Source organism: Hemitrygon akajei, chromosome 9, assembly GCF_048418815.1.
Source record: "Hemitrygon akajei chromosome 9, sHemAka1.3, whole genome shotgun sequence".
Taxonomy (NCBI): Eukaryota; Metazoa; Chordata; class Chondrichthyes; order Myliobatiformes; family Dasyatidae; genus Hemitrygon; species Hemitrygon akajei.
Genome location: NC_133132.1, coordinates 53230688 through 53248913, shown reverse-complemented (window position 1 = coordinate 53248913; position 18226 = coordinate 53230688). Strand labels below are relative to the sequence as shown.

The following is an 18226-nucleotide window of genomic DNA, read 5'->3' as shown; positions in this document are numbered from 1 at the left end:
TTTGATATTCCAGCATCTGCAGATTTCCTCAGGTAGAGGAGTTGAGGCCAACATAGATCAACCATGATGTTTTAGAATGTTGAGGCAGACTTAAGGTGCCTGGTGACATACTACTCCTAATTACGTATGTTCTTATCCAATGCCCAAAAACACAAAATTATTGGCTCTGTATCATATTGATGGGGGAACACAAGCGGTGTCTAGTGACAATTTATTTTAAGTTGCACTGAAAGTGAGTATCTCTAAATTGTAATGGAAATGCACGACCCTGCATTATGCAGTCTGTTTCAGGCCATCCCAATAGTAGCTCCAAGGGTATGATAGTAAAACTATCAATTATAATTTTTGACATATTCTTATACCTCATTTGTGTTCCCTTGCACAACTTTGAAATTGACAATGAAGTCATTCATCAGACTGGCTGTATCAGCTCCTCCTTTGGCAGACTCACACAAAGCCTCTTATAGATAAATTATTTTCCCAGGAATGGTTTCTTTTCATTATTCTCTTAAACATCCACATCATGGATATGCTCTGAAAGTCATATCAGCAATTTAAACATTTCACTTGTTATTGGCACTAAGTAGCAGATCAGTGTGTACAATGTTTGAAAAGTCAAAGTAAATTTATTATCTAACTGAGATTAATTTTCTTGCAGATGTTTACAGGAAAATAAAGAAATACTACTTATTTTGTGGAAAACTGTACATAAAGACTGGCAAAACAACTATTGTGCATATGAAGGCAAATTGCGGACATAAATAATAATGAGAACATGAGATGTAGCGTCCTTGAAAGTGATTCTGTAGGTTGTGGAATCAGTTCGGAGTTGAGGTGAACGAAGTTATCCACAGTTCAGGAACCTGAGAGTGGTAGGGTACTAACTGTTCCTGGTTGTGTGGGACCTAAGGCTTCTATACCTCCAGACTGATGGTAGTAGCAAGAAGGGAGCATGGCCTGGGTGTGAGAGTCCTTGATGATGGATGTTGTGAGAAAGCTAAGAGTCTTTATACGAAGAATTAAAGGCAATTAGTATAAACATAAAAAGTACTAGAAAAAATAATGATGCAGAAAGCCAGTACATCCATAGGGCCTGATAATCTCCACCCTAAAGATAGCCTTGGAAACAGTGGATAAATTTGCTGACATTCTTCCAAAATGCTGGAGTTTATGGAACAGTTCCTTCAGTTTGGAAAGTGGCAAAGGTGACCCATAATTATAACACACTGTAGATCACACACCCATTTTACTCTCCATAAGTCTGCGATCATCCAATAGACTGTTACCTGTGTTATTATTTGCACCAGGACCATTACCTGTGCTCACTTATAAATGTTCTTTTGATTTTTGTTTTCAAATCTTCCAATAGATTAATTTACTACTCCAGTAATAAAACTCTGCCAGATATCTTGACTTGCAATTCGAATAGTATCACTGAGTGCTGAACTATTATGCCTAGTCCCATTGAACCGCACCACACCCCTCCATTTATGTATCTATCCAAACTTTTCTTAAATGTTGCAATTGAACCTGCATTCACCACTTCAGTGGCAGTTCATTCCGTACTCACGCCACCCTTGGAGTGAAGAAGTTCCTCCTCAGTTTCCTCTTAAATATCTCACCTTTCACCCTAAACCAAGGACCTCTAGTTCTGGTCTCACCCAACCTGAGAGGAAAAAGTCTATGCACCTCATAATATCTATACTCATAATTTTGTATACCTCTATCAAATCTCCCCTCATTCTCCTATGCTCCCAGGAATAAATCCTAATCTTTCCCTATAACTCAGGTCCTCAAGTCCCAAAACATTATTGTCAATTTTCTCAGTACTCTTTCAGTCTTATTTACATCTTTCTTGTAGGTAGGTGATCAGAACTGTACACAACATACTCCAACTAATTCAGCCTCACCAACCTCTTATGCAACTTCAACATAACATTCCAAGTCCTGTACTCAGTACCTCAATTCATGAAGGCCAACATGCCAAAGGCTCTTTTTACAATGCTATCTACCTGTGACGCCACTTTCAAGGAATTGTGCATCCGTATTCCCAGATCTTTGTTCTACCACCGTCCTCGGTGTCCTGCTGTTCACTGTGCAAGACATACCATGCAGCTCCCAAAGTGCAACACCTCACACTTGTCCCCTAACAGATCTGATTTATTGCTCCACTCTTGCCCAGCATTTGTTTGGTTGGCAAGACATTAAGCTGTAGAGTTACCTACGACTTTGTTAGCCTCTAGGCTTCCGTTTCTCAAAGACGTACCATGAAAAGTGCCTCCTTGACCAAGCTTTTTGTCAGTCAGCATAACATCTGTCTGGATATTGGTGTGGTCTCATGTTTTACTTCTGTATAATGAATTTTAAAAGGTTTTCTCTGTCAAGGGTTCAATATAAATAGAGTTGTTGTAAGCTGATTCCAAAATTAATATTAATATTTGATTTCAATGCTTGTCTTTATAAGAGTTGAGTTGCTTGGTTTGCAGGCTTCTCAGTTGACATGGATTGAAAGAAAAGTAGCTACGGCCTTGTTTGGAGAGCCACCAAATTCAACAGTACAAGATGCTTTGCAATGTTTTCTCAAGGTAATAAACCAACGAGTTACTCAATTTTCGGTATCCTACGAGCAATTTGGGTTGCTCATTTATACTGGAGAATGTATTACTTGTATTAGTCAATGATGAAGACTGGGATTGATTGATAGAGACAGCAAGATAAATTGAAATGCCTATGCTTTGTGTATCAATATCTGCAATTTTAGTTTTGGGTTTTTATTGTCCCTGACCCAGTCCCCAAATGCACATTCCAACAAGAGCTACAGGACTTTGTTCAGTTGTTCTAAATGTAACAATACAAGGCAAAAAATGGGCATTTAACAAAAGATTTTTGTCAACTATTGGACTCACTAGCTCATTGTTTCATTTTTAACATTCTCTGGGGCTGATGGTTCCAGCCATTAGTGAAATTATGTTCTTCATATAGTTACTTGTACTTGCTTGTACCAATGCTTTCTGGCAGTAGTGTCATTGTTGTGCAAGTTACATATCATTTATGTTAATTTATGATTGTCCTCATCTTGTGTGCTGCTTTTGCAAAAGGCTAATTTTTAGGCATCTATGCCACTGTATATGTGCCTTGTCAACAGTAAACTTGAACTTGATAATTGGTTTCACTTACTCTGAAACCATAGTTTTACAGTTAATGGTCTATATAATTCAAGCTGACATCATTTGCAGATATTCATCAGAACTAATAGAATATACCATATTTAAATATTGAAGATAGAACATAAAGTCATAGAGCACTACAGTACAGAAATAGACCCTTCAGTCTACCTAGTATGTACTGAACCATTAAAATGCCTAGTCCCATCTAACTGTACCTAGACCATAGTCATCCATACCCCTCTCATCCATGTACCTATCCAAATTTCTCTTAAATGTTGAAATCGACTTCACATCCACCATTTGTACTGGCAATTTGTTCCACACTCTCACCGCCCTCTTAAGTGAAGAAGTTTCCCCTCATGTTTCCCTTAAACATTTTGCCTTTTACCCTAAATCCATGGTCTCTAGTTGTAGTAATACACACAAAATGCTGGAAGAACTTGGCAGGCCAGGCAAACAAAATGGCAGATGAACTTAATGGGTATTTTACATCAGTCTTCACTGTGGAGGACATTAGCAGTGTACCAGAGGTCCGTAAGTGTCAGGGAGCAGGATTGAGTGCCATTGCTACTACAAAGGAAAAGTGCTAGGCACACTCAAAGGTTGTAAGGTGGATAAGTCATCTGGACCAGATGGACTATATCCCAGAGTCCTGAGAGAGGTTGCAGAAGAGATAACGGATGTGTTGGTCATGATCTTTCAAGAATCACTTGATTCTGGCATGGTTCCGGAGGACTGAAAGATTGCAGATTTCACTCTTTAAGAAGGGAGGAAGGCAAAAGAAAGGAAATTATAGGCCAGTTAGCCTAACCTCAGTGGTTGGGAAAGTGTTGGGGTCTATTATTAAGAATGAGGTTTAGGCGTTCTTGGAGACTGATGATAAAATAAGTCAAATTCAGCATAGTTTCTGTGAAGGGAAATCTTGCCTGACAAATCTGTTAAAGTTCTTCAAGGAAGTAACAAGCAGAGTGGACAAAGGAGAGTCAGTAGATATCATTTATTTGGATCTTCAGAAGGCATTTGATAAGGTGCCACACATGGAGGCTACTTAACAAGATAAGATCCTATAGCATTACAGGAAAGACAGTAGCATGGATAGAGGAATGGCTGACAGGCAGGAGGCAGCGAGTGGGAATAAAGGGGACCTGTTCTGGTTGGCTGCCAGTAACTAATGGTGTTCCTGAGGTGTCAATATTGGGACCACTACTTTTCACATTGTTTCAAAATGATTTAGATAATGGAAGTGATGGCTTTGTGGCAAAGCTTCTAGATGATACGAAGATGAAGGAGTTGTAGGTAGTCCTGAAGAAGCAATGCGACTACAGCAGGACTTGGACAAATTGGAAGAATGGGCAAAAAGTGACAGATGGCATACAGTGTTGGGAAATGTATGATAATGCAACTTGGTAAAAGGAGCAACAGAACAGACTATTACCTAAATGGGGAAAAGGTTCAAACATCAGAGGTGCAGACGGACTTAGGAGTCCTAGTGCAAGACTCCCAAAAGGTTAAGAAGGCAAATGCAATGTTAGCATTTATTTCAAGGATGGTGTAAGGGCAGACATGCACAAAATGGAAAAAAACGTGGGTCAGGGCAGCATGGATGGTGGAGGAAGGGAAGCCTCTTTCTTTGAAGGAGGAGGACATCTCATTCATTCTGAAATGAAAAGCCTCATCCTGAGAGCAGATGTGGTGAAGACAGAGGAATTGAGAGGAGTTAGCATTTTTACAAGTGCCAGGGTGGGAAGAGGTATAGTCTGTGAGAATCAGTGGGTTTATAAAAAATATCAGTAAATAAACTATCTCCAGAGTTAGAGACAGGAAGATCAAGAAAGGGGAGGGAGATATTGGAAATGGACCAGTTAAGTTTGAGGGCAGGGTGGACATTGGAGGCAAAGTTGATGAAGTTGACGAACTCGGCATGGGTGCAGGAAGCAGCACCAGTGCAGTTGTTGATGTAGCATAGTCCCACTCAGCCTCAGTAGGGAGAAAAACCTGCTTGCATTCCCCTATCTATACCCCTCATAACTTAGCAAACCTCTGTAAAATCCATCCTCAGTTTTCTACTTTCTAGGGATTAAAGTTCTAACCTATCCAACCTTTCCTTATAACTCAGGTTCTCAAGTCCTGGCAACATCCTTCTGTATTTTCTCTGCACTCTTTCAATCATATTTACATCTTTCTTGTAGGTAAGTGACCAAAACTGTTCATAATACTCCAAATTAGGCCTCACCAATGTCTTATACAACTTCAACATAACATCCCAACTCCTGTACTCAGTACATTGATCTATGAAGGACAATGTGCCAGATGCTTTCTTTATGACCCTATCTACCTGTGATGCCACTTACAGTGAATTATGGACCTGTATTCCCAAATCCCTATGTTCTACTGCACTCCTCAGTGCCCTACCACTCAAAGTATAAGTTATGCCCTGGTTGGTCCTTACAAAGTGCAACACCTCACACTTCCCTGCATTGAATTCCATTTGCTATTTTTCAGCCCATTTTTCCAGCTGGTCGAGATCCTGCTGCAAGTTTTGATGGCCTTCCTTGCTGTCCACTACACCCCCAATCTTTGCTGATGCAGTTTGCCACATTATTCATCCAGATTGTTGATATAGATGACAAACAACAATGGACCCAACACCAATCCCTGCAGCACAGCACTAATCACAGGCCTCCGCTCAGAGAGCCAGTTATCTACTACCACTCTGCCTTTTCTGTGAAGCCAATGTCTGATCCAGTTTACAAACTCCTCTTGAAAGCCAAGCGACTGAACCTTCTTGACCAACCTCCCATGCAGGACCTTGTCAAAGGCCTCGCTAATATTCATGTAAACAACCTCCACTGCCTTGCCTTCATCAACATTCCAAGTAATTTCCAGGAAAAACTCTAAGATTGTTTAGACATGATGTACTTTGCACAAAGCCATGTTGACTATTCCTAATCAGTCCTTGTCTTTCCAAATATTTAATGTCCAGTCCCTTAGAGTACCTTCCAGTAACTTTCCCACTGCTGGTGTCAGGCTCAATCATCTCTAATTTCCTAGCTTATTCTTAGAGCTTTTCCTAAACAACAGAACAACATTAGCTATCTTCCCATACTCCGGCACCTCACTATTGCTAAGGATGTTTTAAATATCTCTGCTAGGACCCGTACAATTTCTTTTCCAGCTTCCCACAGGGCCCAAGAGAGTATATTGTCAGACCCCGGGGACTTATCCACCCTAATTTGCCTCAAGGCAGCAAACATGTCCTCCTCAGTAAGCTGAATGGGGTCCATGACCTCACTGCTACATTGCCTCAGGTCTATAAACTCTGCATCCATCTCTGGAATAAAAACTGATGCAAAAATCCTTGTAAGAACTCCCCCATCTCTTTCGACTCCACATATAGATTACCATTCTGATGATCTAGAGGACCATTTAGTCCATTGCTCTCATTTTGCTCTTAACATAAACCCTTGGTGTTCTCCTTCACCTTGTCTGCTAGAGCAACCTTATGTCTTCATTTATCCTTCCAGATTTCCTCCTCTAGTATCCTCTTGCATTTCTCATACTCCTCAAATACCTCATTCGTTACTACCTGCTGTGCATCACCTCCTTTTTCGTAGCCAGGTTCTCAATATCTCTTAAAAATCAAGGTTCCCTAAAACTTGTAACCTTGCCTTTTATTGTGACAGGAACATACACACTCCAATTTCTCCAATTTAGAACCTTGAAACTAATGACGTTATGATCACGGGATGCAAAGTGATCCCCCACACAAACTTCTGTCACTTGCCCTCATTCCCTAATAGGAGATCTGGTACCGATCTCTCTCTGGTTGGGATTCTATGTACTGATTAAGGATGTTTCCTGAACACATTTGACAAACTCTTTCCCATCCAGTCCTTTTACAATATGGGAGTCCCAATTAATATGTGGAAAGTTAAAATCAGCTACTATCACAACCTGAGACATACAAACAAGCTGGAGGAACTCAGCAGGTCGGGCAGCATCCGTTGAAAGAAGCAGTCAACATTTCGGGCCGAGACCCTTCATCAGGACTGAAGGAGGAGGGGGCAGGGGCCCTATAAAGAAGGTGGGGGGAGGGTGGAAGAGGTGAGAGAGGTGATAGGCAACTAGAAGAGGAGGCAGAGTGAAAGTGGGATGGTGGAAGGGAGAGGGAGGGAATTACCGGAAGTTGGAGAATTCGATGTTCATACGAAGGGGCTGGAGACTACCCAGACGGTATATGAGGTGTCGCTCCTCCAGTTCATACCAAGGGGCTAGAGGCTACCCTGACGGTATATGATGGTCTGGGTACCCTCCACCTCTTTAATGACTCCGCCTTCTTCTACTACCCATAGTGCTTTCCCCTTTCATTCCTTCTTCACCTCTCCGGCCTATCCCCTCCCCACTTCCCCTCCCCCACCCCTTGATCTTTCCTCTGATTGGTTTTTCACCTGGCACCTTCCACCCTCCCCCCCACCTTTTTATAGGGCCCCTGCCCCCTCCTCCTTCAGTCCTGATGAAGGGTCTCGGCCCGAAACGTTGACTGCTCCTTTAAACGGATGCTGCCCGACCTGCTGAGTTCATCCAGCTTGTTTGTGCGTCTTGATTTGACCACAGCATCTGCAGTGTACTTTGTGTTTACTATCACAACCTTACGTTTCTTACAACAGTCTGCGATCTTGCTACAAATTTGCTCCTCTAAATCCCGTGGGCTATTGAGTGGTCTATGATATAATCCTATGAACATGGCCATACCTTTCTTAGTCCTCAATTCTACCTATAAAGTCTCACTAGACAAGATCTTCAGTCTGTCCTGACTGAGCACTGTTGTGACATTTTTCCTGACTAATAATGCCACCCCTCCCCTTTTAATGCCCCCTATCATGTCTAAAGCTACAGATCCCCAGAACATTGAGAGGCCTGTTCTGCCCCTCCTGTAACCAAGTCTCACTAGTGCTACAATGTCATAATTCCACCGGCAGATCCATGCCCTAAGCTCATCCGCCTTTCCAACAATAGTGCTTGCATGAAGTATATGCAGCTCAGGATATTAGTCCCACCATGCTCGATCTTTTGATTTCTTACTTTGTATATAGGCTTAACAACATCTTGCTCCACAACCACTCTACTATCTGGTCTGGTGCTCTGGTTCCTATCCCCTTGCAACTCTAGTTTAAACTCTTACCCATCCCTCTCACCCATTCAGCACTAGCAACATTACAAAGCTGTTCATAGAGAAGTCATCAAACAAAAAATTAACCCACATAAGTTATCATTAAGACAATCCACGACATCTGTAATTGAGGAAAAGGGGTGATTGAAAGAAGGAAGAGAGGTAATGACAGAGATTTTGAAAGAGATAAAGCCTAGGCAGCTGAAAGCATAGCTGCCATTAATGAGATAATAGAAATCTGTACTGCATACAGCCCAGCTATCTCCGATACATAGGCATCAGTATGAGATATCTGCTGGTCAATTTATTAGTCTTTCTAGTGGATTCTCATTGTTCATTTTTCAAATTAACTATTCCTTTTTCTGTTTAAATTTTATGTAAATGTGTTTGGTCTTGAATTTTCTAGGTAGAGGAAATACACCCAAGATATTCCAAAGCTAACTGTATTTATTTGACAAAGGTAGGTGCTAAATTTTTCTTATTTCATCGAAGTATAATTATAGATCTGTTTAAAATTTCCCAACTATGTGTGCGTTCTGATGGCCAACGCTGCTTGTGATCCATTGCACATCCTCCCTGTGTTTTACTTTCAGTGTTATAAAGAACTCGGACAGAACACTAATGCACAAACGTGGTGTGACATGGCTGCTTCCTTTCCTGATGCCGTAGAGGTACTAGATATTAAAATTAATGCCGTTAAAATAAGCAGTTTAACCTTTTCCTGTATATACATGAAGCATTGTAAGAATACATGAACTGACTCTAATTATATTTTGCAAGCCAAAGTTGATCTGAGGTTGTTTATGGTGTGCTTTGTGACACAGATGATCCGTACTAATCAAGAACTGATTAATTCCTGGGCAACATGAGTGAATCTGCAGATGCTGGAAATAAATAAAAACACAAAATGCTGGCAGAACTCAGCAGGCCAGGCAGCATCTATGGGAGGAGGTAGTGACGACATTTCGGGCCAAAACCCTTCATCAGGAGTGAAGTAACATGGGGTGGTCAAGGGGGTTAAGAAGTGGGAGGAGGGATAAAGGAGAGAGCTAGGAAGTGATAGGTTGGAGGGAAATGGGCTAGGGGGAATGTGGAGAATTATGGGAAATAAAAGAGAAAGAAAGGTAGGGCTGGGGGGAGATTATAGTGAGGGGGGGAAAAAGAGAGAGAAAGAGAACCAGACTGTCCAAAAGTTTCAGGGTCGAAGAAATAGTAGGTTGGGAGCAGAGAGAGAGGCTCTCGCTGAACTCCATTGTTTTCATGCCTTGAAAATTTCCCCTTTGTCATCAACAGAAAAATTTGATGAAGGCAGTGTTCAATTTTAATGTGGCAGCTTCTAATTATTTAAAGTATAATTTTTATTGATCAGTATAACTAAGCATTTGGTTCACATTGTTTACTAAGGCCTTAATAAAACCCCTACCTACTCCTTCACAATGCATAGCAAGTGTGTGGTATTCAATGTTCCTTCCAATATATATTTCCAAAACCTCTGCAGAAATTTGGAAGCTTTTGAACTTTTTATGTTAATGATGTATGTAATTTGATGCTCAGTGCTTTTTATTATCTTTCCATATCATACCTCAACATACTCTCAGTTCCCTAGACTCTTGAAAATAACTCTACTTTCAGCTTCTATTTCAGATAATTTTCTTGTTAATTATAACTCCTTAAGACCTTTCAGCATGCTCCCTCTCTTACTTACCACAGTATTGCTTCAATTCCACTCCTTAAATTCCTAACATATAAGGGTGATTGGCAAAATTTAATATTAGGAGAAGCAGGTATAAAAGTACCAGTTGACAGAAAGTGGAATTTCTAGAATATCCTCATGGGTATTTCCTTTCCTTCTCCTCAGGAACAAGAACTTCAAGAAGAATTCGAAAGCCTTCTCTCTGTCCTCAAGCAATGAGTTTTATTCCTTTGAATACAATTCTGAAAATGGTTTAAATGTTTGAATGATATAACTGCACTATAATTTTTCTTTGAGGAAAGGGACATAATTGTTGCATTCGAAAACCAGCACTGAGGATCACTACTTTTGACTGGCACTGAATTTTGCTTTATAGATTTATTTATTGAATCGTACTAAATTTGTTGATCCTAACCTTAATCTGTTAAGGCACAAAAGTGAAAGTATCCATGGTATAACAGTTAAAATTTTTTTTTTAATTATGCACTATATTTAAAAATAATTTTAATTGTATTTACTGTAGAATTTCCATAATTACTCTAATATATCTATAATATCTTTAACATCTGTGAGATTTTTTAATAATTTGCAGACGCCATTACTTGCCTTTTTCTATAAATGTTACTAGAGGTCCAAAGTAAGAAAAAGTCTAAATATCAGCTTGCTTTTTTATTTTGATTGAAAGAACATAAATATGAAATTATATAATTGATTTCAAAAGAATTACTTTGATTTACAATAGTGTCTTAAAGTGTATAAATATTTAATCAATTTTTACAAAAATTAATAAAGATTTCACTGGTTCCAAAATTTCTGTTTTCCATGTTACAAACAATAAAACTGTGTGTACAGGAGAGAGACTTTGAAGGTTTCTTTACTACACAATTCAAATTCAAGTTTAACATCACAAGTTAATTTTCACATCTCCTGCTTAAAATAATTATAACCATATAACAATTACAGCACGGAAACAGGCCATCTCGGCCCTTCTAGTCCGTGCTGACGCTTACACTCACCTAGTCCCACTGGCCCGCACTCAGCAATGATAAGAAATGATAAAATGTATTGTTTGTGGGAAGTCAAATTCACGAGAGTGCACCCATCACCATGGCTGACTTGGTTTTGATTTTTTTGTGTACATCTCTGATACATGCTTCAAAAGTGAATACATGTTAAACAAAAGCTAAATAATCCTAATTTTATTGTCTCCAGCCTTTTAGAGAAAAACTACATCAAAATATTTCTTACTTCCACTGCTGACTTTTTAGCAGCTAAGCTGTAAGTGACCATGCTCTTAGAATAATTGTCTTGTTGAAATCCTGGGATAAAAACCATATATTTCCTATTGTGATTTATAGTTTTCTTTTATTATCTTTTGCACTGTACTGCAGCAAACAACAAATTCCAAGACATACTGTATGCCAGTGACATTAATTCTGATTCTGGCTATGAGAGGTTTGTATTACAATATCTCACTAATGAATGCACCTTATTATTTTCCTGTTAAGGCTGAGCACCTTGAAAGTTGATAACTATGTTTTGTATTTGGCTTTAATTTATATTATAGAATTTGAATAAGGATATTAACCACGATGACACTAGAATGCAGTTACACAGAATTATGTAAAGTGTATAAAACAAATGATCCGTTCTGCCCATTCAAACTATGCCAACATTTCTGCTTCATTAGAGCTTCTTCTCATCACTCCTTCTCTAACTGCTTCTGTTTAACCCTCTTTTCTGCTTGTGCAGTTTTCTGTAAAATCATTCATACTAATTTGCTTCACCCACATTCTCAACACTCTGGGCCAAGTTTGTTCCAGACTCAGTACGATCTTCTGATGATCATTGTAGATGTGTGGCCTCTTGTCATGCTTTTTCCTCAGCACAACATTCCGTACTGTCGCAATCAAAACCATTTACGTTTTAAGCTCTACTATTTGTTCACCTTTCAGCCTTTCCCCAAGAGGATATCACCTTGACTGTATATCATTTTTTAGATATGTATAACTATGTTTATGATGCAATCCTTGTAAATATTCCCTGCATCTTCTTCATTAACCTTCACCCTTTTCAGAACCATATGTATTACTCCATGTGGTCTAACCAAAGCTTGATATATCTTTGGCATAGTCACATCTGCATAATTCAACCCATCTAGAACTAAAAGCTAATGCTTGGTTTGATTATGTTTAGTGCCTATGACACAACTTTCAATGACTGATACATTTAGACTACACACTTTGTTCCTATACCTCACCTGGATTCTCATCTTTAGGGTGACATGGTCTTCCTGTTCCTCCTACCTTTATGTATTACCTCACAATTATCTATGACAAATCTAGCTATCATTGGCCCTTTCTGTAAATTTATGGCCTCCTTACAAGTTCAAAGTAAATGTATTATCAAAGTAGTTGCATGTTACCATATACTACCTTGAGATTCATTTTCTTGCAGGCATTCACAATAGAACAAAGAAATACAATAGAAGCAACAAAAAACCACACACAATGTGCAAAGGAAGTCAAACTGCAAATACAACAAAAAAAATCTCAAATGAATAATACCAAGAACATGAATTGTAGACTCCTTGAAAATGAGTCCTTAGGTTGTGGTCAGTGATCAGTTGGGTGCTCAGGTGAGTGAAGTTATCCACACTGGTTCAGGGCCTGATTGTTGAAGAGTAATAACTGTTCCTGAACCTGGAGGTGTGGCACCCAAGGCTACCGTACCTCCTTCCCAATGGTGGCAGTGAGAAGAGAGCACGGCCTGGGTGGTGGGGAGCTCTTGATGGTTGATTCTGCTTTCTCGTGTCAGTGTGCTTAATGGTGAAGAGTGTTTTTCCTGTGATAGACTGAGCCACTACTTTTTGTAGGCTTTTCCATACTTAGACATTGGTGTTTCTATACCAGGCCTTGTTGTCAGGATGCTCTCCACTGTGCATCTATAAAAGTTTGCCAGAGTTCTAAATGACATGCCGAAACTCCACAGTGTCTAAAAAAAAACAGAGGCATTGCCAAGCCTTCTTTAAAATGGCACTTGCATGCTGGTCCTAGGACAAATCATCTACTATGATAACAGTAAGGAATTTAAAGTTACTGACCTCACCACCTCTAATCCCCTGATAGAACTGGCTCATGGACCTCTGGTAGCTCTTTGGTTTTGCTGACGTTGAGTGAGTGGTTCTTATTGTGGCACCATTCAGCCAGATTTACAATCTCTCTCCTATATGCTGATTTGTCACCACCTTGTCATCTGCTAACTTAGATGTTGCCAATCCGTACTGACTGAGATCAGTAACTGAGAAAATCGAGGATCCAGTTGCATAAAGAGTTACCGAGGCTTAGCTGTTGGAGCTTATTGATTGCTTTTGAGAGAATGGTGGTATTGAATGCAGAGCTGTAGTAAATGAAGGACTTCCTGATGTTTACATCTTCACAGTCCAGATGTTCCAGAGTGGTGTGAAGGGTCAGTAAATTGGCATCTGTTGTTTGAGCTATTGTGACAGTAGGCAAACTGGAGCAGATCCAAGTCACTCCTGATACATGAGTTAATATGCTTCATGACCAACTTCTGAAAAGCACTTCATCACAGTGGATGTAGGTGCTACCAGATGATAGTCATTGAGGCAGGTTACCACGTTCTTCTTGGGCACTGTTGTAGGACAGAAGTTGTTGCAGTGCTAACTATTCCGCCCACTGACTTCCTCTCAATTTCATATCAAACTCAATTTTAAAAGTTATGTTCTTCTTCCAAATGATTATGATTAGCAATAGTCCCATGACGAAAATGCTTTTAGAAACTCTCAGCAAGTTACATTTTGATGGATAATTTGGAAAAGTGATTGTTCTGAAATTCCAGTGGTTCGGCATTGATCTAGAGTGTGAGGAAGGATCACGGCGGAGGAAATCATGCAACCAAAGCCAGAGTTAGGGTGAGGAAAATTTAAGGCGATTTGAAGCTTACAGGCAGTAACTCATCAGATTCAATGTCCTCTTCCCTTTAAACCCACTGAGTTCACTGAAAAAAAGAATTACACAGTTAAATTTTTTAAAAGTGAGATAGAAGTATGTCTGCATGTTAGCAGGAGTTACATGCAACAGTCTGGAAAGTTGACCTGTCTGACAACACCAAAGAGCCAAAGGTTCAGTATTATTGGGATTTTATTTATACCCTCCTCAAAAAAAAATTAAGTAAGGTTATCCAAGTAAGATTTTTGTTTTGAAATCCATGCTGATTATTTTTCATCATACCTTTCATTTTTAGATGTTACTTTCTACTACGAATTCCTTAGATTTTCCATCAGCAGGTTAAGTTGACCGGTTCATAGTTCTCTAGACGTAGTCTATTCCCCTCTGTAAACAGAAACATTACTTCAGCTATTGGCAAGTTCTCTGGCATTAACTTTTATTAATTCCTGGGAAATGTTTCATAATGTCTGGAAAAGCTGTGTTACATTATAAAAAGTATTATTATATTTACCTACCTATTAACCTCTTATCTGAAAGCATTTCTGAAACTGATGCAAGTACTTCATTCCTCTATTCCTTTTTAACTTTTCTGGTTCAATTAATATCAGGATAGTTGAATAATTGTATTATTATTATTATTACTTTTTCACCTGATTGTCCTGTAATTATTCCTACAACTCTAACAAAAGAACAAATGAAATAAGAAGCAGGAGCATGCTGTTTGCCCTTTTAGAGCCTCCTCCCCATTTATCAAGATCACAACTCTTAAACAATAATGCTCAGTTCTGAAAAGTCAAACTCCCAAAATCATGACTACTCCTCTTTCAGCAGATGTTGCTCAACTTGCCTGTTTTTTCCAGCTTTCACTGTTTGTTATAGATGATCCATCTGAAAGCCATTTTCCTGAAATATCCTCTCATTCCTTGATTCCTTGAATATCTGGAGACCTATTGATCTCTGTTTATAAATAAAGTCCCTGACTTAAGTCTCCATAGCCCTTCAGGATAGATAAAGATTCTCATCCTTTGAAGAACTTTTTCTTCATCCTAGACTTAAACAGCCTGCCACTTATTCAGAGACCGGGGTTTAATATCTTATCTAATCTAATATCTAATCTTTCCTTCCTGGGCAAGGTTCTTGAATTAGTCATTTTCAACCAACTCAACAACTTTCTGAATGAGAACAATATTCTAGAAAAGTTTCAGTCAGGTTTTAGAGCAAACCACAGAAAAGAATTGGCCTTTATCAAAATTGTCAGCGATCTTAGGCCAACAGGGTCCCAGTTCTAACTCTCCGAGATCTAAGTGCCTCCTTTGACATATTTAACTGCAACGTTTTTCTAGATCGCCTTGAGAACTGGGTTGGTCTCTTTGGTAGTGCCTATTTTGTTTCACATATTTAGTGCACCTTAGAGAGAATTTTTTAAAATCTGTCTTGGAGACCAATATTTCTAAAAAATACAGTATACCTTTTGGTATTGCTGAGGGAAGCTGTCTTGGTTACCTGCTCTTCTCCTTATACTCATCTCTGATTAGGAGACATCATTAGAGAGTATAAATTTGAATTTCACAGTTATGCAGATGTATATCTCGGTTGAACTTGATGACAATAACACCCTATCTTCTCTGATTTCTGGTATGGCTGCAATAAACAAATAGATGAGCAATTATTTCCTAAAACTAAATGAAGATAAAACAAATACGTTTAGTTAGTCCCCAAGCCAAAAGAGGTAAACTTCTTGATAGACTTCAGAACTTGGCTCCTCTTGTAAAGTCTGAAGGAACAAGCTTGGCTGTTATCCTTGAATCAGATTTGGATTTCAAATCCCAAATAAAGAAGGTGACTAGATATTTCAAAGGTGTGTTCATTTCCGTAATGTATTGATGCTTGGAAACTATTCACATCTTTATATCAAATCGCCTAGATTACTGCAAAGCACTTTTTACTGGCCTTCCAAAGCAATCTATTGACAAACTTCAGCTCATTCCGAATACCGCTGCTAGACTTAACTAAAACCAGGATGAGAAAGTATATCACTCCCATCCAGACTACTCTGCAGTGGCTTCTGTTTCTTTCAGAATTGATTTTAAAGCTCTCATACTTGTTTTTGAAGCTCTTCAGACTGGAGTACGTCACAGAATCACTTTTGTTTTATAATCCTGTTCAAGCTCTTAGATCGTCTTCAGTCAGTCTGTTAAATTTAAGACCAGTCTCCCTCAAAAGGTAATTGCCAGGTCAGCTCAATACCTGAAACTATAAGGGATGCAGACTCGGTTCACACTTTTAAACACCAGCTCTAAACCTATTTACTTAGCCTTGCTTTTAACTAACATCTTTTGGACTTTTATTTTCATGTTTTCACTTATTGTAAAATACCTTGAAAAGTGCTCTATAAGTAAGCTGCTGTTATATATTTATTGTAATTTACTTTTTCTCAGCTCAGGCTGGTAAAACCTGAGGTATGGGTATACCCCAAGCACACACATTTGTCAATTGCCAAAAGCTTTTGGGCTATTCTAGTGGTGTTTAGTTTTGTGGCTTTCTGAAGATTTACATAGATATTACTGTGTAGCCCTAATTGTTTCATGCCATTGCGTAGTGCCTTTGAGATGATACCAGTTGCAGATATTACTATCAGGATATTATTATTACTACTACTCACTGGGACTAATATTCACAGTAAATATCCTTACCACTTTCATCCTGTCAAACCTGATAACAGTTTGGAAAATTTCAGTGAGGTCATCCCTCATTCTTCGAACTTAACCAAGTGGCTTGTAAACTATGCCTTTTAGTGTCTTTGATTTGTTACTATTTTTTACCTCTATCTGAATTCTAATTTTTGGTCTTACTTATAACTGCATTTTTTTTGTAGTATTGTTGTATGATCACTGATAACTACTACAACTCTCTCTTTGTTTTCTCTTCGTAACTTTTTAATGATACATTGTACTGTAAAATGTTTTATTCTTTGCCCTTTTTTTCCTGAAATCTCACTAAGTCCCTCTTTTGTCTGATTTTTATGACTGCGGATGATCCTAGCTTTTAAGTGGATATTGTGCAAGCTGAATGGACAGTTTAACTTTGACCCAGTAATTAGTAAGATCTTCTGACACTATGATAAACCATTTTTACACTCCGGCTACTCTACGCTTGCTCCTGTTCTTGCCTCCCTTATTATTCATTCACATGTTCTGTTTTCCTCTTTTGTTTCCCTTCAGCCTGCTACTGGCATCATACAGCATGAAAACAGACCCTTCAGCCCAACTGGTCCATGCTACCCACTGTATCCTCACTGCTAGTGCCAGTTGTCAATGTGTAGTCCATAACCTCTCCTCCATGTACCTATCCAAATGCCTTCATAAATGTTGCAATCATGCCCTCCTTCATACTCGGTGTAAATAAATTACCTCTCAGAACTCTTTTAATCTCTCCTGTCTTATCTGTGTCCTCTAGTTTTGGACTCCCCAACTCTGTGGAACAGATTATGACAATCTACCTTGTCTATATACCCCTCATAATTTCATAAACTTCTATGAGGTCATCCTTCATTCTCCTGCACTCCAGGAATAAAGATCCAACATGGCCAACCTCTCCCTATAACCCAGGCTTGTAGTCCAGGCAGTATCCTTGTGAATCTCTTCTGCAGCTTGACAATGTATTTCCTAAAAGAGTGTAGCAAAAACTGTACACAACACTCCAAACACGGACTCATTTACAACTTGTATAACTGCAGGATAATGCCTCTACACCGTAGTTCAGTGTACTGACTGATAAAGGCCAGCATGCTAACCGCCTTCTTCATCACCTTGTCTACTTTTGCAACTCCTTTCAGTGAGCTATGCACCTGTATTCCCTCACTGCCCAACTCTCATCATTGCCCTGCCATTCATCGTACACGTCCTACCCTGATTTGATTGTCCAAAATGCATGGCTTCAAACTTAAGTTAAGAACCATTTTCCATTACTGAGCCCATCTTCCAGATCAGCCTGCCATGTGGGACCTTGTCAAGGGCCTCATTAAAGTCAATATAGACAACATCCACTGCCCCATCTTCATTATTCACTAAGTGACCTCTTTTTAAAAAAAATAGCAAAGGTCCCTCAGACTTGACTTCCCATACACCAAACCATGCGGACTATTCCTGACTATCCAAATGATGGTTAGATCTTGTCCTTCAGATTTCCTTACAATAACTTACCTACAACTGAATTCAGGTTCACT

The 18226-nt window shown here is 39.2% G+C and overlaps 1 protein-coding gene across 4 annotated transcripts in view; it reads left to right on the top strand.

The window, feature by feature from the left end:
• The window catches only part of rmdn2 (regulator of microtubule dynamics 2), an 89971-nt gene extending 79085 nt beyond the window's left edge, over positions 1 to 10886 (top strand). For 2 of the 4 annotated variants that reach the window (XM_073055999.1, XM_073055998.1), the window contains 4 exons: positions 2487 to 2585; positions 8744 to 8797; positions 8931 to 9008; positions 10196 to 10886. In XM_073055999.1, the coding sequence (XP_072912100.1) occupies positions 2487 to 2585; positions 8744 to 8797; positions 8931 to 9008; positions 10196 to 10249 (285 nt within the window). In that variant the 3' untranslated portion in view covers positions 10250 to 10886. The remainder of the gene's footprint in view (positions 1 to 2486; positions 2586 to 8743; positions 8798 to 8930; positions 9009 to 10195) is intronic. The other 2 variants (XM_073056001.1, XM_073056000.1) reach the window with 1 other exon arrangement.
• Positions 10887 to 18226: the final 7340 nt, after the last annotated feature.